General features: G+C 34.3%; 1 protein-coding gene across 3 annotated transcripts in view; it reads right to left on the reverse strand.

The window, feature by feature from the left end:
- The window catches only part of PCDH11X (protocadherin 11 X-linked), a 508,247-nt gene that overhangs the window by 397,394 nt on the left and 85,403 nt on the right, over positions 1–25,450 (reverse strand). Inside the window, exon 5 of one of the 3 annotated variants that reach the window (XM_037408487.1) lies at positions 23,632–24,577. The exons of the other annotated variants lie outside the window; for them this stretch is intronic. Within the exon in view, the coding sequence (XP_037264384.1) occupies positions 24,572–24,577 (6 nt within the window). The 3' untranslated portion in view covers positions 23,632–24,571. Of the gene's footprint in view, positions 1–23,631; positions 24,578–25,450 lie in introns of those variants that run through there. 3 annotated transcript variants of the gene reach the window in all.

Here is a 25,450-nt window from a genome sequence, read left to right on the forward strand (position 1 = left end):
TGGCAATAGCCAGTGGTAACAGGAAAGCAGAAGGACAACTTACAATAGAATATACAGTAGGTCAGTAACTTTGAGCATGTATTGATTTATGGTGCCAAAAGGTTTTCCTGATTCCCTTTATTTCTTGACTGCTGTATAACACACACGTTACACTTACATGCTTAATTAAGGATGCCTCAACAACTATTAAGGGAAAGTGTGTTCACAAAAATCAGACAGCTAAAAATCCCACAAAATAAAACTGATACATACACTAGTTTCAAAGTCAGAAAATATATGGTTAATTCCTTTGCCCAATCAAGCTTTGGTTAAATGACCCAGTCTGACAGAAAAACTAGCAGTTGCTTTCTGGTTTTAGGAAGATCATTAGAACCCCCTTAGGTTATTTTTAACCTTGGTACAGAATACAATCACTTCATTTATTATTTTTTCTGCTATGAGGGGCCAAATTCCCAAATATATTTTCTAGACCATAGATAATAGCATGATCAAGTATGTTACTCATTTCTGAATGTAGCTAAATCACATTGTTACATTGCTGATTTTTTTATGTTGTATAAGTTTATGTGAGTTACATGTACATTAGCATTTTGCATCTTCTCAGATTATTTCTATGGAAGTAAATATATAAAGCCAAATATATTTATGCACATTAGCTATCATGCTTTATCTCTAAGATGTATGAAAATTAGCAAAGCCTCAAAACTTCACAGGAATTTGGGCAAGGACTGTTGGTCCAGTCATGGACATGCACATTGCATCACATGCCCCTAGAGAGCATCCTTATAAACAATGCTATCAGATATCAAATATAGCTCCGATTTGCAACAGACAGCGGTAAAGAATTCATCAGGTTTCCTGATGCAGCAACCCTCCTGCAAGTGCTGTAAGGCCTCAAGTACACAGTTCACTAAAAAGACAGACATCGATACCCTCAAAAACTCCAGTGGCTGTCTGCCTAATCTGAATGTGAGTCCTAGAGGGGGGAAGAGGGGAATTTGCTCATTGTGTATGGCTGAACTGTTCTTTTCTTTGTAGCTGAAATAAAAACTGATCTAGAGATTTTTCACTTGAGTGGTTGAGACATATTTTCCTGGGTTGGCGGAATACAAGGCCAGTTTAAGAGATGTTCCCACTTTTGTAATCACCATGTAATGTCACTACACTGCTACTCACTTTGAATTAAAATAACTGTTCAGCTGTGTTAATTTATGCTGGTGGATCACTGCAGTCTATCATTCCAACCATGCGTTTCCTGTGTTCCACTGAACGCAGAGAAAGAAACCACTGTACAATAGATTAGACATAGATTTGATTCTTTCATCTGTCTTTAGGAATGGCTACAATTACATTGCCTATTCTGAATGCTATGAAGAAATGGTTGTGCATTTACATTTATGTTTTTACTACCTTGTGTGTTTTAAAATATGGAGTAACAGCAAAACTCCTTACCTGTGAACGTAGAGAATATGTAAGTTAGGACCCTCAAGCATCTTGATGCATCTGCTAGAATGTCAAACCATCCATCACTTCACCCAAAGCATAACAGTAGACCTCTGCTTCAGTTATCAAGGTAGGTGAAAAACTGCAGAGTATGTCTTCTGGTGAAACTCAGTATTTTCTGGGACATAGTAAACATAGAACTACAGTTCACGACCCAAGCAAGGGTCACAAACAGCTTTCTGTCATGCTTTAACATTCACAGCATGCTCTCAGTAATTAGTTTATCTGACATCACTAAGATGTGATCATAAAAGATCTGATAAGTCTTGACTTTTGTGACTATTTTTACAGAAATGCACAAAGAAAAGGCTTCTTTTCCTACTTTATATTAGGGGTTTTAATCCTGCCTATAGCTGCAGTTTTCCTAGATTATGAAGCCTCAAACCAAACTGCACAGGTACTATTCATGCTATCAGAACAAGAGTGGATGAACTTCATGAAATAAAACCAAAGACACAGATAAATCTCTCCATCTGCCATGGTGTAGATCTTATAGATATGTGAATGGTATCTATTTATCATCTTTATTTTATAAACAGGCAGAGAAAACCACAACTCGGAGAACATCACTTAGCTGAGATTGAACCCTTTAAATTTATCTTAATTATGAAAAATTTACAGATACTATCTGACAACAAGTGCAAGTAAGACTAGAAATGCAAGTGATGGACTTTTCTGAATGTCGACTCAAGACTTCTATCTGGCATCCTTCAGAATCAAATGGTCAAATTTTGCATTACTGCTTCACACGTTTCTATTATTTGTAGGAATATGAAATATTTAGAAAGAGGAAAGGGGAACAGATTAAGATTCAGTTATTTTTTTTTATTGCTATTTAATTCTGAATTATTGCATATTTCAATAAATACCAAGTCTAAACATCTGTGGGGGAAAAGTCAATTTAATATATTCAGCAGTATTTGAGTGTGATTTATGGTTACCACATCTCAAAATTCTGTCCCCTCTCTTTGCAATGGAGATTATCATTGGTTCTTCAAGCCATAAAACTAAAACTCGTCCTTACTTTGTCAGATGATTTGTTTTTTCCCCTACTCTTCACCAAAGAAGTCCCAGCTGCCTTTGCCTAATGCTAATGTCTGTTATCTAGCAAATGCCTTTCACAGTTCCTTAGTCTTTGTTCTCCAATTAGATATAATATTCAAATTTTTTGTACTTCATTTATACTTTATATATTAAACAACTCACTACATTTGTATTTTTACACCATTACCTAAAGTTTAAAGACAGAAAAAGGTCTTTAATGTCCATAAGTTGTCAAATCAGCATTCCTTTTGTTAGAGCAGAAGGAATGAAGAACCCTGGCACACAAACACATAAACTAGTATGTAAGCTTGGAGTACTTTAGAAGAGTATCAAAACTATTCGCAGAACCTGCATTTGCATTTTACTAAACTTAGGCTACTCAATTGCCTAGATAATCTATAAAATATTGAATTGGATTTATTTCTTATGGCTCTCTTTTGACCAATGTAAAGGAAAATTATACAACATAAATTCCTTATCAGGAATATGAATGACAGTTAAAAGAAGAGGTAAGAAGCTTCTTGCCAGATAGCAAGAAGTTGGTACATTTGATCCTGTTAGGAAAGTGAGAGAAATCCATAGTTTACCATGAACTAATTCACGATACAAACTTTCAAAGCTTAAAAATTTCAGAAAATGTTTTGATTGGAATCTTATACTGACCAAAGAAGCCAAGCAAAGCACTTAGCAAAAGCCTCTTCCAGATGACAAACTGGACTCATCATGAAACGAAGGTACACTTTTAAAGTAATTTCATTGCTAAAAAAAGTTACGACTGCCAAGCAGTTAAATTGCATGATAAATTCCAGCTCTAAGGAACAACAAGACATAACAACAAATTAACAATTCTGTTCCATGTTATTGTGAGATACATTAGGCCTAGTCAGCAACATGCCTCAGCATATGGCTGGCCTCACCTAGCTTTCATTGTGGTAAAACTAATAATGCCTTTTTACTGCTTTTAGCTCAGGACAGCTTCTGTATGTAAGTTAATTCAAGCAAGAAACATTTAGGAACAAAGAGCAGGCCTTTGGCTCAGTTTCTAGATGGTTGTGTCAAAGGCCTTGTACTCAGAAACAGTTTCACATTCTCTACCTCATCCTTTACCAGGATTCATTTGTATGGCATTTAAGGATAGCACAATTTTAAACAGGCTCTTTCTAATCAAGCCAAGTTAGCCTAATTATTATTCAAACAAAACTTTAAAGAATACAGAACTGCAGGATTCTCCAAGTTCTTGCTATGTAGGCATTTAAATGCAGAGACTTATAATATGGACATGAGGGATTACAGATCTATCAGAAGCAGAATGTAAGTGAAGCAGCTTCCACTGTAAAAGACACCTTCAAACTTCATAAACTTCATTGTTTATCTGGGAGGAACTTCAGGAATGACATAACAACAGGTAATAATAAGGTGGTTAGTACTATACGTTAACTCCTAGTCCAAAACTCCTAATTTGGATTTCACTACAGTTCTTCATCCTATTTCCTTCCTGACAGGGGTAAAGCTAAATATAATAAATTATTAGTATAGGTGTATGAACAAGAACAGTCATTTTTCCAAAGCTTATGACCTGCTCTTTCCAGAGAGATAAAGACTATTTTGAATGTCTGTAATGGAGAACACCATGCACAAATATACCTTGTCCATTCCCCAGTTACTATTGTCTTCCAAGTCAAACCAAAACAGAAATCCTCAGCGAAATCCATCATCTAATGAAACATTATTTACACTACACAGTTAATTGAGAAGACTCTCTTTAGGCATACTGAATTGGTATGTATCTAATCCATTCTCTGTTCCTTTCTAGGCTTTGCTCTTGGTTTCCTTCTAATTAATGGGCCCCATCTGCTGGAAAAACTCTCCTACTACCTAATACCAACACCCATCAATCAACGCTTCGCTCTTCCAGAGGTTCCATCACATGCTGCAAGGCTAGGTTTACAGGGTTTTATTAACTGTTACACAACATAAAAATCCTTAGAAGTTTTAAGGATGTTCTACCTGGGGAGTTTTTTTTTTTAAAAAGGGATTCCTATACAGGACATAGTCTGTATGAGTTCTCTGGCATGGTACATTATATTCATTTTGCTAAAATGGCAGTTTTTCTTGACCTGTGAATTTCTGAAAGATAATTAAATAAATTTGTTTCAACTTAATAAAATATTTTCAGTGGTCACCTACAAATTCTCAGTTTTCTGAAGTGATATAGTTTAAATAATGGATAACAAGTAAGGTTAGTCCCTACTATGTGGAAGAAGTGGTCAGTAATTCGCAACAGTAATTATTCTGAAGTATTTTTCATAAGGCTTGTGGTGTCCTTGAAGTGGAAATACAGCTAATGGAGACTGAAGACTACTTACTACTACTAAGCCACAACATCTGTTCTAAACATAGTCAAACTAATACCAATGGTTTCCAAATGGTGAGTTCCTACACCATCCAAACATTTATGAATGTATTTATCAGACTGAAGGATTCACACAGTTCCAGATAAACTGTCACTAGGTTCTAATGTGAATAGCTTGGTTAATGTTCATGATAAAAAAGGTATCATTTTTTCAACAAATTTTGGGATGAGATTAAACAGATAGTGCTACAAATAATTGTTTATCTCCAACATTGCAGATAAACAGATTAGCTGGCCAGTACAAGAATCTTGGTGCATCCCACTGATTCAAGTCTGTCCTTACATCTAGGCCTCCAAAGTGAAAAGGGATGCAGAACAATGTACAGAAACTTACTTCTTCAGCAATGCAACACAGAACTACTCTCCAAAAACAGGTCAATAAATCTCATATTTACAACTTGTTCATCATCCATAGTATCTAAATCATGCCCTTACATTTTTCCAGTATATATAATAGACCATGTCTTGAGTGAATCCTTGCTTGGGCAACATTTTATTTTCATTAAATATAAGATTTCCCACAAAATTCATCCATTACACCTCATTTGGATCAATGTACTGTCCTAGCCCTATCAAACCACAAAGGGCTTGTGTAAGCTTAGATTCATCCAGTCCTAATTTAACCTGTCAGTAAGAAAGAAACCCCATTAAATAGATGTAAGTAGCAGTGGATTAATAAAGTGAAGCCTTGATTTTAATGGCTCTAAGCATAGGCCTTCTTTACACTTGAATGTTTAAATTCTTTTAATTACTAGAACATTTTTTTTCCCTGTAGACATTTGTAAATGGCCAGAGAAATATATGTGTACACACACCTCTCTCTGATTACTCAAATCCAAAGTAATCTCTGCTCAAATTTGAGAATGAAGCTAGAGTTTAATTTAACGTAATACTAAATTTAGGTTAACGTAATGCTTCTTTATACAGACACACACAGAATTATCTGATTTGATATAATGTTATAAATGGTATAATGCTCATTGTACTCCACACCAGTGTGGCATGTAGCTAAAATGATGGATCTCTAAACTGTACAAAACACTGAAAATGTAAGTACTTCAAAATAGATCAATATGGTATTAGATAAAAGAGTGACAGTAATGGAGTCATCTATAACTCCAGCCACTTCAATGACACTTGGATTCACAGTTAACCTCCCCATCTCATACCAGCTACCTTCTTGATGATAACCTGGAATGAAAACCTGATAAATGGAGTTCCGTAAAGCTTTGTGTGCTGACCTTACTTACCTTCCCCAGAAGTCAATGGTTACACTTCTGCACTGAAAGCATAGTTTTGAAGAGCCCATCTTAAGCATATACAGAAGTAGTAATTTCTGAGGAACAGAGAGACCTCATCATCTACTAATGACACTGAGCAAATGCAGTCTCCTCTGAATTCACTGTAAAATAAGAGCACTAGTTCACTATGACAATCAAGTTCCAGTGCTTTGAGTCATTAATAGTAGGTAATAGAGTGGGTTAAAGGTAGATAATGACCCTTGATCCAGAACATCAACAATTTACTAAAATAGATCCATTACAGTATCTTCTCTTTGTCTTTGCTGTTCAGTACTTGAGAACATGCAAAGATGTTTGGATTTATATGAAACCTCCCAACAAATAATTTCCTCTAAAGCAATAGCAACCTTTTACCACTGAACAAAGAAATAAAGTACAAGATGTCAAAGCACAGTGAAGGACACAGATGATTCTAGAACTTTAACCTATAAAATTTTGTAGCTAAATTTAATAGAGCAGGACAGGATGGAAGAAGCTAGTAACAAGAGTACCACACTGATTTCAAGGTATATGAAGAAAAAAAAAATCTACAGAAGGGCACTGGGTGAAAAAGACATATCCCTGCAATGCTCCGATAATGAAAGAAAAGTGGAGATAATAAAAATGAACCTTCATTAATACCATTTTCTAAAAGATCTTTCCTATTTTTATATTAAATTTCAACTCGTACATCAAAGTGAGTGAGAACTCAACTCATTGGTTTGCTGTTAAAGAGCTGCAGATTGCTTCTGAATGAAGAAAATTGTGGGACTGCATTGCATTTTTAAAGGTTAGCAAGACACCTTATGCCCTGATACTGTTTCTTCTCATTTCATAGGCCTTTTTCTCTTGAAGTTTCATCTCCTTGTAGTATTCCTACAGCACAAAGCTGTGAAAAAATATGCAATATGATGCATAGTATCACAAAAATGTCTTTGTAGAATATCATTCTACTTCATTATTATTTAAGCATACAAAAAAAGCTTTCTCCAAAGCTATGGATTATTTCTCCAAACTAGAAGAAAACAAATGAGATGAAGCATCAAATAACTGTAGCTTTGATTTTCCATTAAAATAAATTCAAGATGTGGTCTTGAAGAAATAAAAATTAGCCAAATAATGAACAGCAACAACAGAAGTCCTTTTTTAAGGTTTACCAAAAGGTAGACATCAGAAGTAATTTTTTTTGTCAAATTACCTTAATAGAAACTAGTTTAAAATAAAGTTTGCATTTTGCTTCATTTTTCTACTCCTTAAATCTCATATGTGAGTATCTGGACTACTTGGAAAGGTTCAGGTTTGAAACCTCTCCAGTCTGAAAACATTTATAGTGTAAGAGTAGCTTTACAGTATCACTCTAACACATGTAAATCCTGACATGACAGGAGCTGCACTTACGCTGAAAATACAGTTCAGTTGTCAAATTCTAGTTAGACTCGGAAATCCTTCTGGACATCATGATAAATGTGTTAATTAATATCAGATGGGATGGAAGTTTATGAGATTTGGGATATCTATCTTCAGCAACAGTAAAAGAGCAATAGACTATTTTGATAAAAGGCAGAATTGTATTACAGTGGAGTTTAATTTCAGTTTTCCCCACATCATAAGGTTCTTTCCACCCTACAAGGTACTCCTTCCAAAGGAAGGATAAAGTAAAACCTGTTAAACACACATCAAAATTCCTGGATTTTACCAAAAGGTATGCAATGCAACAAGTTTCTTCTGCTTCAAAAAAATTCTTGTGACATTTTAGGGGATTCTAGATTTAATTTGGATAAAATTCTCCCCCTCAAAGTGTCCACTTCCCATCTTCCTATCAGCCTACTTCCAGCTTCTGCTCCTACACTTTCACATAAAGATGTAACTGTGCTGCTCAGTGTTTCAAAGGTTTCTGGGAAGAGGAAATAGGCAACTGATTAATACAGCGTTCTCAATTTACATCCCATCCCTAAATTATTATAGTGATAAATTATCATTCTTAATCTAGTTTTTTCAAAAGCAGTTCTGGTGGCATAATCCAAAAAGAGCATGAAGCCTTTAAAACCATTAACTCAATGTAGGCTTTGACAGTAGTGCTTACATGGCATAATTATCCAGTGCTTTCTGAAAACAAATTCTCTAAGGCACTGCTTCTCCCAAAATGTTTTGCTGCAAGTTACAAAGTAGCAGTATAGGAACAGGGCTCAAGACAATACTGACTTCTCTCACAACATGGCATGAACTTTATCTTGTAATGATGTGTTGCCAAAGAGACTTGCTAAACTGACCAATGCTTCATTGACCAAGCTCAATACTGACTACTGTCACAATGCAAAGTGAGTGCCGTTTTCTCCAAAGGTTACACACTATCAAAGGAAACAAAAACATGCATGTTGACACCCGTGAACTTTGCAAACAAGAAAGTGATTACACTATCCACACTGCCTGAAGACAACATTTCTCGTTTTCTCCTCGGGCATGGTTTGTGGATTACTGGAATGCACCAGGATCCACTGCAGATTGTCTGCTGGCAATATTAAGGCATGTGCCGATATACCACATGTTCTCCAAAACCCTTGTTCTTTTTTTTCTCTGTAAGTATACTGGTAATAAATTGTACGCCCAGATAAACAAGCGGAATGAATGCACTTGAACCTTTATCAGCTTACAGCAAAGAGTAAAGGAGGTGAATCAGAAGGGTGGAAACACACAAAAATGATGTCATGAGAGAAATTACTTCAAAGGTAAGAAATATCATCATAACATTGCATATGAAGTTTTATTCTATAAAAATAGGGGAAAATATCCGTGTTTACTCTTTACACAGTAAAATTTACTAATATTTCAAGTAACTTCTAACTAGGTGGAATAAGCACCCTAACATTAGTCAACGGAGGTGAAAACGTTTGATTGGAGTACAATACTTCTACTCATTTTGAAAACTCCTCTCTGCATTATCATGTAATTACCTCAGCTCTTTCCAACTGAAAGTATATAGGCTTATAATACTAAAGATCACAGCTTCAAAATGTTCTCAGCTTTGTGAGCCCTAGTTTTTAAAATTATTTTTGTATTAGTTTTCTAAAATATCTTACTCAGCTTTAGCTATCTAAAAGCTAACTGTTCATATAGATTCCTCCTACAATACATCAAGGCAAGATAGTTACAGCGTGACTCATTGCAGCTTATGCGAGGTATTTCAGACAGTTATAGCAATGATTTCTCTGTGTGTCTCTCTTTCTTCACCTCCTACAGAATAAAATCATTCCAACTTAAATCCTTCATCATCAACATAATAATAATAATAATAATAATAATAATAATCATCCTTTACAGTCACCTAAAACAGAAACTGTTATCACTTGGAAGAAATCACTATCAGATTCTGGTGTCTGTCTTCAACATCAAGTTCCACACAATGCAAAGTGAGTAACAATGCTGTATGTGCTCTGCTTCTTCTCCCTCCCCAAGCTTGTGCTTCAGCCCACTGAGAGGCAAGTACCTAGGCCTGATATAACAAATTTACTAATCCAGTATGTCAGCCAATCTGTTCTAAATTTGCAAAAGAGATTTAGGTAACTCCAAGATAGTAAAAAGAAAAGTAAAACATTACCTCTCCACTTTTCAACATTTCTCCTACCAAAATAGGTACTAAATGTTCACTTGTAACAGCGTAAGGGATTCAGTATGATCATTGCCACAGTGAGATCATACCTACACCTGGATATGGTCCATGTACTTTACATAAACACCATGGTGTACAACCAATGCAGTCATGAATTAACACTCTCTCATTAAAGAAAACTCCATTCATCCTCAATGACACTCCAAATGGCAGGAATATGAAATTAAATTTTCTTTCGTCTTCTCTGTCACTTAGTAAAGAAGGGGTGTTCCATTTCTACCCACCTGTTTTTGGATATCATCTCAAATAGCTATTACAGTATGTCCTATTGATTCACCTTTCCTTCTCACTATCTTCTGGTTACAGCTAGTGCAGGGCTTACTTGTAAGGTTTTGCAGTTTCCACTTGTCTCTGTAATTTAACATTATTGGTTGATCCAGTTCTAACCATTTAAGATGGATCTCCCAAGAACAAAATTGCTATTAGGCTTTTCTGACCTTTTATCTTTTTCTGCCAATCTCCAGCCATGGTATGGCTAAGTTAAAAAAAATTACCAAGAAAATTATACTAAGCCTATATCCACACAAAAGTCATGGAATGGAAACAGTGTAAGACAACCTTCCACAACCCCTGTGGAAGATTACAACACATTCGCTTGTGAATTCCAATCACATCACATTTTTTTGACCAGTAGTGGAACCAGTAGAGGAGTTCCAGCTCCTCACTCCCTGTCCTAAATAATACACTTGAAGTCAGATGAGATGTGTTGTACTGCCAGATAAAACCAGAAATAAAACAGAAATCAATTAAACAATTAACAACAGAGTAATAACCCTCTTCTATCTTAAAAAAAATAATGTCATGAATATTATACAAAATTACCATATTGGAACTTCTGGTTCATTGTACCACATCTGATTTCTTCACTCACGGAACCTAGTACTTCTGAGGTGTATACATTAAAAGTGACTAGTCAGATACTATTTCCTCTGGAAATAATTCACGGAAGAGTTACATTGAAACCACTCCAAAGACTACAGGACTCCTTTGGAGTAACAGGTTATACAGATGTACCCATAAGGTTGTGACATCCATTGATAAATTCTGATTAATAGAATATTCTGTATTTGAGTAAGAAAGAAGAATGAAATTCTGTTTTTTGGATCAGATGAGAACCAACGGAATTAAAGGTTCTCATTTCAGCACACAGAGTACTAAACTAAATACTTCCATTAAATATAGATCTACATTCTTGACTTGCAGTCTTTAAACCTGCCTGATGGAAAATAAAGAATAAGTGGCATTTTTCATCGGGATTTTATCTTCATAAAAAGTCCTTTTTGCAGAGATATTTGATATTCATTATGTTCCTGTGACAGCCTCTGCATCTCAAATGTTATCAAATCTTGGCAGAATCTTTTTATCTTAATTATACAATAGCAGACTGTATTCTCAACCCTATTTTTTTCAGATTATCAATAGAAAAGGTTTGATTGACATTGGGAAAGGAAAACCACTTCTGATTAAATCTGAGATTCTATTTGGGCTGGATTCACAAGGAAAAAAGGTCATCTATCTGTTATGACATATGTCAGACTTTTCAGGCCATCATATTTTATACAGACCACTGGACTACTGTTTTTAGGAACAAGTGTTGGTAGCCTTCAAGTAAGTTCTTCATTTCTGGCTCTGACGTTTATCAAGCACCCAGATTCTGTCTTTCACTTCATTTTCAAAGGGGACATCAGCGAACAAGTTATTCAGCCCACTAAAGCTAAACTGACATGTTTGAGATTACCCAAACCAACTACAAGGAATTTTATCAAAACACTAAATCAGCAGTTGCCTTCTACTGTTCTTTATTTTATTTTGATGTGACATCCAGTCTAATGTTACCTAATGTTTGGAAAGTAATGATTCATCAGTTCCTATAAAAGTTACCCATGCTCTTTCAACACCTTTTTTGCCTGTTACAGAAGGGATAAATGTCAATCAGTTGCACTTACTGAAAAATATATAATTGATTTACTACAATATTTCCCTGTATTATTGCAAACTATGCTTTCAGTTTTCATATTGCTCAAAAATAACATATGTATAAACACATATAATGTATAATAAAGACATAAAAAAACATGTATAGTGTCCAGTAAAAAGAAAAAAAAATACATTGTAGGCTACTGTATAACATATTCTGTACTTGGGAAAAACCCTCAAAGTAGTACAAAAAAATCCCAAAGAAAAGCCAGGGGGGAGAAGTTTACATTTGCAACTTTTCAAGTTACATCAGAGCTACCTTTTAGGCTATCTCAATGCTTACAAATATTTACATATCAAACTTATATAAGACATATTGCAATCAAGAACTATATCCTTTCCTATGGTTCTGAAGTTTTCCTTAAATGGAATGTCATTTCACCTCTTCTCCTGACCCATGTAGTAACTCCATTGAGAGGGAGTAAATTACTTTACAGGAGCAATCACTTATGTTTAAATACCAGAATCCGCACGACATGAAAAATTATGTCACCTGTTACTTAATTTCTCTACCTATGACTATGAAATTTAGTAAACCCTGTAAAGTTCCATAATCATAGTAGACTGTCGCTATCCAGTGGACAGCATACCTAGGAGCAATTTTGCCTGCACATTTTCCTTGTGCATGTTTCACCTATAGAGTTTTCATTTCATTTATGAGAAAGCCTTGCAGTTAACTGAGTCACACTGATAGTATATTTCTTACAAGGTGAACAGCTGACTCATTTTCTCTTTTTTATGGATTTTGCACTTTTGCATCTTGAATCTTCTACTGAAAAGACTAAATTCTGGTTGTGACAATTCTCTCTTCATGGGATATAGTTTCAGAGATCCACACTGTTGCTTATTTACTTCACTTTTCTACACAGGTAAGTGGGAAAAACAGTAAGCCATTACAGAGTGTAAATATCTTACAAATATACAGCTAGAAACTAAGTCAATATTGGACTAGGCTACACATTCTATTGATAAAAAGCCCCCTACATAATCTTAGCTGTCTGCTGAAGAAAACCTCTTCTGAGAACCTCCAGATACTACAAAGTGCTGTGCAGATTTCTCCATTCATGCATCTCCACCCATGTAACAACCTTCTTTTTATCTGGTATAGAAGGTGTCGCACAGGGACTAATACAGCCAAGAAAATATAAACAGAATATAAAACCAGCTTTGGATTTATTCCTTCCCTTGCTTTTCTCTGACCAACTCCCCAATATATTTGGGTGCTCACAATCATTTAGCCCTGAGTTTTAGCATTTTCTCTTTCCTTCATTTCAGATACAGGGATGTAGTTTATGAATGCAGTTTTTATGAATGAAGTTTAATTACATTTAAATGGAAAATTTAACAAAATAGATCCTTTAAGTATTGGCAGGAAATATATTTCAAGGTTTTTGAGGAAAACATCTTACTCTTTCCTCAGAAATTCTGAACAGTAGTTTTGGAGTTTCAATAAGAAGTAAGAGAAAAATAGCATATTAAAAAGAAACATATTTTGCTTACAGTTAATTTCACTAAGTGACGAAAGGGATGCCTGAAAATCAGAGTTAGAGACAGCCATTCAACTGTAGAAGCATAAAAAATGATCTACAGTCACAAAAAAGGCATCACCAATGTGAATTATATCCTGAAAAAAAACATAAAAAATATTTGGTTTAGACAGATTCATATTTTTTTCCTATCTAATATACTTTAAAATGTAATACTTCCTCCCCCCCCTTTTAAAATATAAATATACTTGTTACTAAAGGGACTTTATATGACACACTGAAGAGTTTTAACATAGAACATACTAAATTTCTTTGAAGTATTCTCTACTTTGCGGCTGAGAAAGAACAAACACTTAAAACTTTTGATGTGTAAAAATGGATTGTGCATATTGATTTTTGTTTGTGGTACAGGTACAGATTTCAGTCAAGTAGTGAATGTCCTGAATGCCCTCTGAAAATAAAGCTCCAAAAGGGGCTTTGTTTTTTTCCATGATAAAATTTTAGATTCTCCTATCTCAAGAAGAATGATGTTCTTCACGAGTAAGATTATTGCAGTTCATTCTGTGAAATTCCACAGTTATCATATCCTCATGTGAATTTAATAAAGCTTAGCCTTAGCTGCTCTTGAACTGCAGCCAAGCATTTGATTTGTTCTATTTCATTTTATTCATTTATATGCATCTTGCTACCATCTGGAATCATAAAAACAAACAGTTCAAGCAGTTAATGTGTTAAAAAGGGGCAATGAAATAATGAAATATTCTCTTCCAATCCCCCTACCCCCACACACCCCATTTACTCTGTTTCTTTCATATCCATTTCAGAACTCATGTTGCCATTCCTTAATTCCAAAAAGACTTTGTAAGAGGATTGTCAGGACAGATGTTGGAACGCTTACACAACTGAGCACGCGCTGTCTTATCCATGTTCAGTGTTTCAAAGCCAAAATACTGTAACTAATAAATGATGCTTGGTAGCTAGAAGTGAACTCATAATCGCACCATTGTATATCTGGTACACAAAACCATCAAAAGAATATTTTTTCCCTCCAATTACATCATCTTTTTTTAATTGCTATTGACAGAACTATTCTGTTGTTTCTACCTGCTTTTAATATCCAGCCTTCATGGCAAGTTTCTGAAAAGGTTTAATTCCCTTATTACTATGTGAGTGAAACAATCACAACTGTGTCAACTTACCAGTGTTTTTACTAGTACAACCAGATGGAACCCACATGAAAACTCTCAACATATATATAAAACAAAGACAAATACAAAAGTTGATGAGCCATACAAGTACACAGAAAATGGTGTTCATTTGGGCTTTACCCTGAAAACGCATACAAATATATATATTTTAAATATTTACACCTGTAAGTAAATTCAATTCATTTGGATATTTATGCATATAAACAGTGGCTCTATAAAAACAATTAAGATTCTGATTTCCACTGAGACAGCAACATATACTTGAGGATCCAGAAATATTAAACATTTCTACTGACACAGGAATGGATTAATCTCAGAGATTTCCGAGAGGATCCCAGAAATAGGCTGAATAGAAAAAAAAAGTACTTTCTTGAAAGTATTGACATGGCAAAGACATGGCAGAGTTAAATTCTCACAAATACGCTTGGTTTTAAGCATGACTTTGAACTTCATTGGTGTGAATATTCATAGATTCTATATTTGCGTAATATGAAAAAACACAGAAGAAACAGTGTGATGATGCAACTACTTATGCATTAAAACACAAAGAATGCCAAAGACACAAAGACTGAAAAATACAAGGACATGTTTGGTGAAGCATGATGAGACAGCTGAAGACTGTTCAATATCTAGAAGTGAAGAGGAAGACAGTCAAGTAAGACTGAGCAAGAAAAGAATTTATCCTGCAGCTTCATCATGTGAAGCAGTTTTCTCATTCAAAAATAAAGCGATTTTCAAGATAGGAAAGCATGAATGAATAAAAACAGACCACCCATGCAAGGGGCTCACGAAAGCTGACTGAAAATTTTCACTTTATCTCACCATGACCTTTTCAACTGCAAAGCCAGGGAACCAGCTTCTTGTTTGGGAGCTCACAACACAGTCACTCCAAGTACGACTGAGCATACATGCTGTCTAGGACACAATGCACACATTTTCAAAGAAGCAAAGAGATATGACCAAAAGAAACTGAATGACTCTGATCTGCTTTAATGACTTCTGTTCAAAACAGGCTTTGCTGGATTTTGTCTAAGACTGCAGAAAAAAGTTTTGCTGGTACTCAAGTTCTTTGTATCAGTCTGTAAAGTACATTCATGCTCTTTCAATAGAAACTGAACATAACTGAAATTCCAATTAAGGCATGGAAAAACTTCTCACTATGGGGTAGTCAAATAGGAACTAGTGATTCAGAAAGGTTTTGGAATCTTCACCCTTAAAGATACTTACAAGTAGACTGAAAAAAGGTCCAGAGCAAACTGATATAAATTAACTTAATTTTAAGCACTGTGACTGGACTAGGTAACTTCCACAGGTCCCTCTGAACCTGATCTGTTCAATGATTCCATGATCTTCAATCTTCAGGTACTCTGATATAACGAATAGATGTATATTCCATAACCCACCAACATATCCCAAATGGTTATAACATACTGTCAAAGGAGACATATCTGATATTAATTCCTTTGGTTATTATTACAGTGCTTTTGTCAAATATCAAGCTGAGACAACACCAAGTGCAAAAACTTACATATGTCTGGACTGTTACACAAAAAAACCCCACCATAGTTTCAAAATATTAATATAAAAATAGGAAAACATACACAAGACAATCCTAAACTGTATATTAGAGACCAGAAAGCAAGAATCTCATGGTGTTACACCACACAAGTATTTTTTTAAGCCATGAGAGAACAAAAATAGTATTTGATGAACAGGATATGACATAAGTTAGGAACCTGGCCAAAGGAATAATACACAGACATGGTCCTACAATAATTCTCATGAAGAAAGGGAATCGAATCAGCAAAGATCACTTATCAGGTATTACTTCACAACTTTGTCCATGTAACAGCCAAAGAACATTACTACTTTCTTAAAATGTATTCATTACATACTTAGAAGTTATTAACTTTCAGTTAGTAAGTTTGAAGGAATCATCAAAGCCCAATGTTTTCAGAATGAGTAGGTTTGATGATTGGTGTTTACTTATACATGGAACAATCTGTTTATCCATGTTTTTTAATTAGTCACAATGTCATTTTTCTAGATTAAAGTAAGAATCTAATTCAGGCCATTCAAGAATGCATTCAGGCATGCTACTGAACAGCAAGAAATATCTTACAATACTCCCTTTACAGAGAAAATAAGAATTTAAAAAAGTATTAGGAAATTACATTCTTTTTGCATTTATATCTATTTATAAGCTTCTACAGCCCTATCATGTATAAAATAAGAGTTTAAAAGGTAAATACTTAGCGTGAAGAATAAAGAATCAAACAGAAGCTATTATATTACACCGATGTGTCTAATGGGACGTACTTCTGAAAAGTACTAGATATCTGTATTTGGAAGAGCAGCTTACCGCTATTTTAAGGGAGGAAAAAAGGATTTTCTTGTAGGTTTTCAGTAAATCCATTGTTCCCATTTAGTTAAAAAAATATATTATAGACCAAGCTGACTCAGCATGCACTGCAGAACAGCAAATACAACAATGCTGATCACTGCTGCTAATAATAGTAATACCAGGCATACCTTTACAAGTGGCAGCAGCTCTTAGTTGCAGCTCTTACTGAGTTCTGAGGTTAACAGGATTTGGGAGAAATATTTCTTCTATAAATCGTAGTGGTTTTGGCTTCTAACTTTGAAATCAATAGCAATCAACATCTCAGCAGGCTGTAGAAGTTACTGCCTCCTTTCTGCTAAGCTTGAGAACATAATCCAATGTTTTCCTCCCTTCTTGAAGTTTTGTTTACAAATACACTTAGTCAAAATAGAAAAGCACTTTCCCAGCTTTGCTGTGATTCAGTGGTAGGCTTGCATCAGATAGTGTCTTGGTAACCCCCCCACCTAAACCTCATGCTTTTGAAAACAGAAAGTAGAAGGTGAAAATGCTTCTGTTTTCACAGTGTATAATTCTAAATATCTGTACCTATACGTTTACATACTTGTAATAACTGGATATTTGCAAGCAAAAGTACCTGCTTGTTTTATTTTTTAAATATATTTCAAGGAAAAAAATGCAACAAAGCTAGAAGACAGTTTATATTTATACAAAACCGATAATTTTACCTCAGGTAAGTTTAAAAATGGAAAAAAAGGTGTATCATACAGTAAACTTGCTGTACCATCCTTAAGAATTTAAATAGTTTCCTCCAGTTAAAAGAGCGAAGAAAATTCTACCATATGCTTTTCAAGTCTAAGTTGCATTTCCTTTTCACTTCCAGTTGAAAATCTATTAGTTTTCAAAGGGAGGAAAAGAAAATTTCTAACACTCAATAAAAGTCAGTCAACAATATAAATAAGATACCTTACAATTACGATAAAGCCAATATGAATCAGACTTTTCAGCTCAGATATGAACACACATCCATGTGTTCCCATACATTCAAAGTTAGTAGGCAACATTCTGCTACTTTTACTCATAATAATAAATCCACAGCAGTCCATTTAAGAAAGCTTGTCAGAATGTGACTCAGAACTACATCCACAAAGATTTCTAATGTGGCACTTCAGATTTTTTCATAGAGCTATTTCACTACAATAAAAATTATACATTAACAAAACCTTCTTTCCTCTCATCCCTTTCTATCCTAAAACCACCTAGTTTCTGCACATGATTATGACCTTGTCTATGCAGACCCTGGTAACTCTGGTCGATAGATAATGACATAAGATAAACATCACTGAGTAGCTGAAGCACATATTTTCCATTTAACTGGGGGGCAAGAATGAATACTACTGTTGTACTCCTTTCTTTCAAATACTTCAAGGAGCTTTCCTGTATCTTAGCAATTAAGATCACACAAATCACCCTATCCACCAACAGATTTGAAAATAATAATTTGAGAGTTCATACCTCAAAAAAGAAAACCACTATACCATATGTATATAAGCCAAAATGTCCTCTTAACATCAGATCTTTTAGTAGAACTCCATCAATGGTGCGCCCCCAAATAGATGGAAACTTTGGAACACCACATAATAACATAATTGTCTAAAAACAACAAATTATTCAGATTTAAACTTGTTTTATAGGAAGCTGTTTTATGAGTCTCACTTCTATCAGAAAGTATTGAGCTATTATTTTGTATTTAATTTTAATTAATTTATATTTTGAAATTTAAAATATTCATACTGACATTTAATACAAAATAACCATCAGAGAGTTAGAATAAGGATTTTTTTCTTTCCTGAATTGCTTATCCAAATAAAATATGTCTAAGTCATGCGAGGCATGTGTTTTCCTGAGTATTTCCAATTATCCAAATAGTCTAGAACTTCAAAGGAAAGGAGGTTCCGAATTCCATTCACCTGTTTGAAATACTTTTGTCTGTGGGTCATTTGCTTATCTGAAACACATGTGCACTATTGTCTGGCTAAGACCAGAATTTGTCCCGTTGTTTTTATTTTTCATAGAAGAGAGGAACAAGGAAAGATATTATCTGCCCGTAGATGGTTTAGATATGGATCTAGAAAAAGTATTTTTGTTTGGGAAAGTCTATGACTGGAGTCTTTCAGATCTGTATTAGTGTCAGTGTGTCTATATGCCTGCAACTTGTTTGCTATTGATGCACACAGATAAAAGGGAAGGTTTTTGTACTGCCTAGACAATAAAAAGGAGGAAATTCTTTTGAGGAAATGTCTCAGATTCAAATTTCATGTCATACTGCAGTGATCACATCAAGAACAAAGTCAAACAACATCACAGCCCAGAAGAAAGCAGAGAACATAAGCAGAGGGCAGTTCTTCCATCTGACAGTCATAACCATCATCTCTTAGCAGAGAAAGGATGAAAATTAGGCTGACAGAACAGACTGAAATTCAGCTCATAATTTTTAGCTGTAATTTAGTGATGGGAAATCAAACCTCGTATCTTTGATATCATCATTCAGTTTTTATTGGAAATAAGTGATTTAATTTAATGAACACCTTCCATAGAGACGAGAAACAGAATAAATACAATGGAATATAACCTATTTAAAAGATTGCAGAATGTCAGTAGCACCCCTGAAATATTCCATATAATACACTTAATATCCATCTGTATGAATGTAAATAACTGAATTTGATTTACATGTGTCTATTTATGAAATAAGCAGAGGCTCATAATTTGGAGGAAATACAGAAATGTCATTTTCATGACATTTTCAGTAGCAACATTTAAGAGAATGAGTCTATGCAATAGAAACAAATTAGTATTTTAGAACAGTGGGAGACAGTATGGGCATGAGGAAAAGTGAAATAGTGAAAGAAAAAGAACTGAAATTCAAAACTGTACTTAAAATATTGTATCCTAACCTTCGTGTTATCAACAGTCACTTTCTAATATAGTGAGAAGCCAGTACATTCTCAAAAGGGAAGACCAACCTTTCCAAATCTCAAAATAATGTGATAAAGTGAAAACTTAGAGCTTGGCTATCTTTCATAGCAAGACACACTGGGTACCGAGACAGGCACATACCTACAGCTGTGTTCTATGTAATATATACTGCCTATAAACTTTGCTAATTGAGTATGTGATAAATGTATATATACATCCTCATGCTTTTTCTTTACAAACACAGATATCTCTCTATATATATCTAAGAGCACTATCTATCTCTCTCTCTGGCTTTAAATACTGTATAAACTCACACATACATGTAAACATTGTTAGATGTGCAGCTCAGAATTCCTGCTTAGACCAGACTTCTTTGAAGAAAATGTAGACAAAAGAAAAGTACTGCTAAGGAGTATAAGGTTTTGAAAGGAACATATTTCTTCAGATAGATTACTCATAAGCTTTATGGTATTTTATTTGTAGTAAAGTTACTTTAATAATTATAGCTCCTAATCACTCTAAGAAGTATCAGCATAGGTATAGATTTGATGGTGTGCATGCATTAAGCAGACCAGAGGTATACTTAAAAACAGTGCTTCTCCAGAATGTATACAAATATAATCTCCAAACAAAATTTATTTTAGAAATAGATACATAAGACATAAAAGAAACAGTGCTCAGTAATTCAATATGAAATCAAAAATATATATTAAAAATATTTGTTTAAAAGATTTTACAAATAATACCTAAGACCAGGATATACCATAAATATCTGTGTTATGGTAAAATGAGAAATCACTGAAAATGTGTAACAAAAAAAACCCTGCAGCATTACAGTTTATGTTAAAAAAATAATTCCATTGACATCACAAACCAGCTTTGTTCCTGACAGTACTCTACTGCCCTTCAGCAGGCCTCCACTCAAATTCAGAAGTATTTAAGTCGTCCAAAGTCCAATACATTTTCTGATATGATAGGCAGCTTTCACGCAAACTGCAGATTGTGTGCCATAGCTCTTCCCTGGAGTGACTCACTCGATATCAGGGCACGTTTAAGATAGAGTGCCATTGAGCTTTGGTAGACCCACATCCATATGAAATCCAGGCCTTGACACCATGACACAGGATGCAGAAAAGCAAATCTGAGAGCCATCTTTGGCTGCTGGCATTGTAAAGCTAAAAGCAGCAATGCCATTAATTTACTCTGTAAAACTGGCAACAAATAAAGAACTATTCTTTTTGCTGAGCTACATGCAGCAATGTAACTAACCAAAACTGAACTCTAGGACTTTACAGACACAGACCTGCCTGCACTGGTGACAGGGGTGGCAATGTGCATCAGATAAAAGGAAGAATCTCTTGAGAAAATTACTGACATGATAGTGAGCAATAATAATTTCGTCTAAAGTACAATAAAATAACTTATGAAGTTTGACTGATATTTCCAAAGAAAATGTCATGAGTTTTCAACTTCAAAAGCAGCATTTGGTCAACTCAGTGATTTTTACTTTTAGTGAACTCTGACTTCAATGTAGTCAGAAAACAGTACTTCTGTACATGAAAATATTTGAGAGTCGGTTTTGACACATGAACTCCTAGCTTTGACTCAGGATATTAATACTGATTTTATATTAAAAAAAATCAAACCAAAACTAAATAGAGATATTTTTGACTGGCCTTCATTTAGCATTCATATCACTGAAAAGTGTAGAAATTTATATTCAGCACACATACCTATTTGGTCAGCACATATTAAGCTTTCATGAACCCATTTAACCATCAGAAGGAAATGAGCTCTCTGAACAATCTTATGCCAGTCTATAAAAGAATTACAACTAAGTATCATTTTTTTAAAAAGAAAACAAAAATCAAAACAGAAAACACATAAAACCGAACCACTTCAGAATTTTCTGGCTTCTCCCTTAGTGCATTTGGAGAGTTATCTTATTTGGCTGTGCTGACTCATGAGAGAACTATAAGAGAGAGGTTACTGATTTGGACCAATAATCAAGCCATTTGATGCACCTTTTATTTCATGCATGTAACTTCTTCAAAGTTTAAAATCACCCTAGATTCTTTTAGATTTATTTATTGATAGACTAGAATTACATTATCAGTGAAATACTAGGAAAAAGGTAGACCTTCAGCTAGGTTAAAAGCAAAAGAACTAGGAGTCTCATGAAAAATACTTTTCTCTGCAACCACATAAGCGGCACATCTGAACTAGAAAGGTACTCATCAAAGGTTCTCTTCATACTCAAGTGTAAGAAAGTAGGCACCTCTAGAGGGCATGGAGTCCTAAAACCAAAATAACCTGCTATAGTATATCTATGCCTTTTCACTACCACAAGAAAAACTGAGGGCAACTATGTTTATTTGAGGTAAGGAAGTTACATGCTTGAGTTTAGATTAACCTTGTCCAGTATCTCAACTCAGTACGCCTTGATTAAGGAAAAAAAAAATAAAAAAAGATAGTTTCCATGTAAACATTGAAATTATTTGGTGTTTTTCTTAATGAAGCATTAATATTATGCATAGGAGTTTTCTCATCAAGGAAATCCAACCTAATTATGTAAGAACAGAAATCCGAGGAATCATTAAAAAAAAAAAAAAAAAAAAAGAAAAAACAGAAATCCTGTGAAATCCTATCATCTTCCTGACAAACAACTGCCAGACCAAAGGGTGATTACTCTTAACAAGTACCTTTGAATGTTTGCCATTACCCACCTACAAAGCACCTAAGCAAACAATTGTAACAGCAACTGGCAGGGCCAATCTTTGCTACACTAAACAATAGTACTTGAATAAATTCCTCACTATGTTTGGAATGAACTGTCAACCCAAAGCAACTGGTTGAATTGGTGCACTGAGTGAATCAATATCATTACTGTATGTCTAATCACTGACAGTGTTAGGGTTGTAGTTTGAAGCATAAATGCTGCAAGGGTATGATAAACAGGAATAGCAAAACTGTCTTACAGATACATAAACTTCCTCCCAAGAAAATTATTTCATTATCAGAAATTAAAAATCTTCTGTAACAGTCATAGCTATAATTATGCAATACAATATGCTAAATTACAATGCATACTTCATTATTAATAGAATTTATTTTACAGATCAAATAGCCAAATACACATTTTTAAAAGAGCCAGATAGCAAATGTGGAGCAAACTATAGGCAACAGTTATGGTAGACATTCTGCAGTCCAAGAACTGAGGCAACTTGATTATTAAGTACAGGTCTATAAATATCTTTACATCAAACATACAGTAATGTGTAAGAATTCCATGTTGAAGTCTAATTCATGAATCATTAATAACTTTTTCTTTAAAAGAAAGTTATATATACTGTATACATCCCAGTTAAAAGCAGTGTCTGTATTTCATTTTATTCTAGCAAACTAATATACATGTCTTCATATAAGTGCAGAAAACAGGGTTCTTTATACTCCTTTGCTTCCTAAGAGATTTTACATTGCATATGAAATTCTAATATTGTAGATGATACATATTAAGCATTACTCCCTAAAATGTGAGGCAATATACAAGAACTTGTAACCAACCTGCAAACAAAGCGATGATACTAAAATTTTATCTTTTTAAATCAGCCATGCTAAATAATGAAATATAATGTAAAAAACCAATAGTTTTAAAAAAAGTTAACCACAGCAAAATAATCTGGGGAAAAAAAAAAACCAAAAAACCAACAGTTGGCCATTTTTTTCCCTATGCGTTGGCTAACAGTGAAAAATTAGGTAAGTAATTTCCTAGTCTATCACACTGAAAGCAAAGCTACTGGATTTATGACTTTTATTTTTTTAAAAATTACAATAAGTACCTCAAAAGGTGAAATGTATGGCACCTGTAATACAGACATTACCTAGACTTCAGCAAGCAAAACGCAAATTAAATTTTATTTTATTTTTAAAAGTGAATACTTTTCAGTTACTTTAAAAGGTGATCACTTATTACAAAGTGTTGTGGATAAGAAAGCAGGAAGTACTCATTTTTCACTACTACTATTGTGTCTATAAAATAAGAAAGCAATGATTTGCTCAATTCTATTTATGATCCATGGCAGCAATATCATCATTAAAAATATTACGGAATAGATATAAATAACACTTATTTCTTAACACGTATAATGGTGCTATAAGTGACAATTTATTTGTTTTTCTTTTAAATGCAGGGAGTATAAAGAACTTTACATTCTCTTTTTAATGTATGAATAAAATTTATTGCTCCCTTTTAATATATTTATAAAAAAAAAAATCCTAATTCTTTCAACTAAAATAAATAAGAAAAAAAATCTGGGACAAGAAGATGATTACAAGCAAAATAGATTTACCATGATCACCAACTGTGAAGAAGGATGGGTCACATTACTTTTTTCTTAGCAAAACTACGTTATAGAACACTATAGCACAATGTACTAAAATTTCTTTGTCTTTTCTTTTTAAAAAATTCTTGCCCTTGATACCTTTCAGTAGGGCAGCTTGAACAGTTCATCGTCACTTCCAAACCCCTCTGGAGATCAGACGATAAATTTCTTCGGCAATCAGAGACAGGACAAAGGGCTTTCTCGTGCTATTTCCTTGTTTTCATGTTTGCTGGCTTAACATCATTGTGTACACGTACGACTTCAGTATATAACATCAGATGCGATGACGTTCAGAGCTGGCAAACAGAGAAACAGCATGAGAAAAGCCCTTTCCTGCATATTTTCCCCATATACTGTAAAGTTTGTTTCCAAATTTCTACCATGTCAATTACTGTATGGTTTGAGACGTACTGAACTACAGCAGTTCTAGAGTAATCAACCGTTTCTGATGTGTGTGTGTTTTCAGGTTTCTATACACATGCAAAGATCTGCACACATCTATATACACATAGCAAAAGTACTGAAACAGGAGCCAAAGAAATGGTTTCTATGTATGTTATTCTAGGTTTCTTACTTTTTTTTCTTTATCAGCTTGAAACCCCAAGTGCTATTGCAAGATTATACCTATCAGAAGGCTACCGTACTACCTAGAACATGTTCTAAATGGTTTTAACAGACTTCATTCAAGAGCATCATTCCTAACAGCATAAAATATTTTATTTGAAGATGTGTTTTGCATCTTTAATCTATATTTATCAGAATTAAGAGTCCTAAAAATTCACAGAAATTCCAATCAATTATTTAAAAGGAAAGAAAGCACTATCAGTACCACAGTCACCAAGACACTAGCCACTCACTGGTTAGGAAATTGCTATCAACTGCAGCTTATTGAGTGCAATACCTTCTGGGAGAAAATAGGAAAAGATAGATGTGTGAAAATTAAACCGCGGTGAAATCAGACTTCATTGTTGGCAATGCTAATTTTAAAAAAAAACAAAGGTGGGTCACAAGGAGAAGACCGTAAACTTTTCAGTTATCCCACTGTAAAATTTAAAGTGAAATGCACTTAATGTTCAGGGAAAGTTTTGCTGCTATGACCCCAAGATATACTGCTATTGGAGAGAGAGTTGGGCATCATTCTAGCTTGCATAAAAATCACCTAGTTATTA

Source organism: Falco rusticolus, chromosome 14, assembly GCF_015220075.1.
Source record: "Falco rusticolus isolate bFalRus1 chromosome 14, bFalRus1.pri, whole genome shotgun sequence".
In the NCBI taxonomy this organism is placed as follows: domain Eukaryota; kingdom Metazoa; phylum Chordata; class Aves; order Falconiformes; family Falconidae; genus Falco; species Falco rusticolus.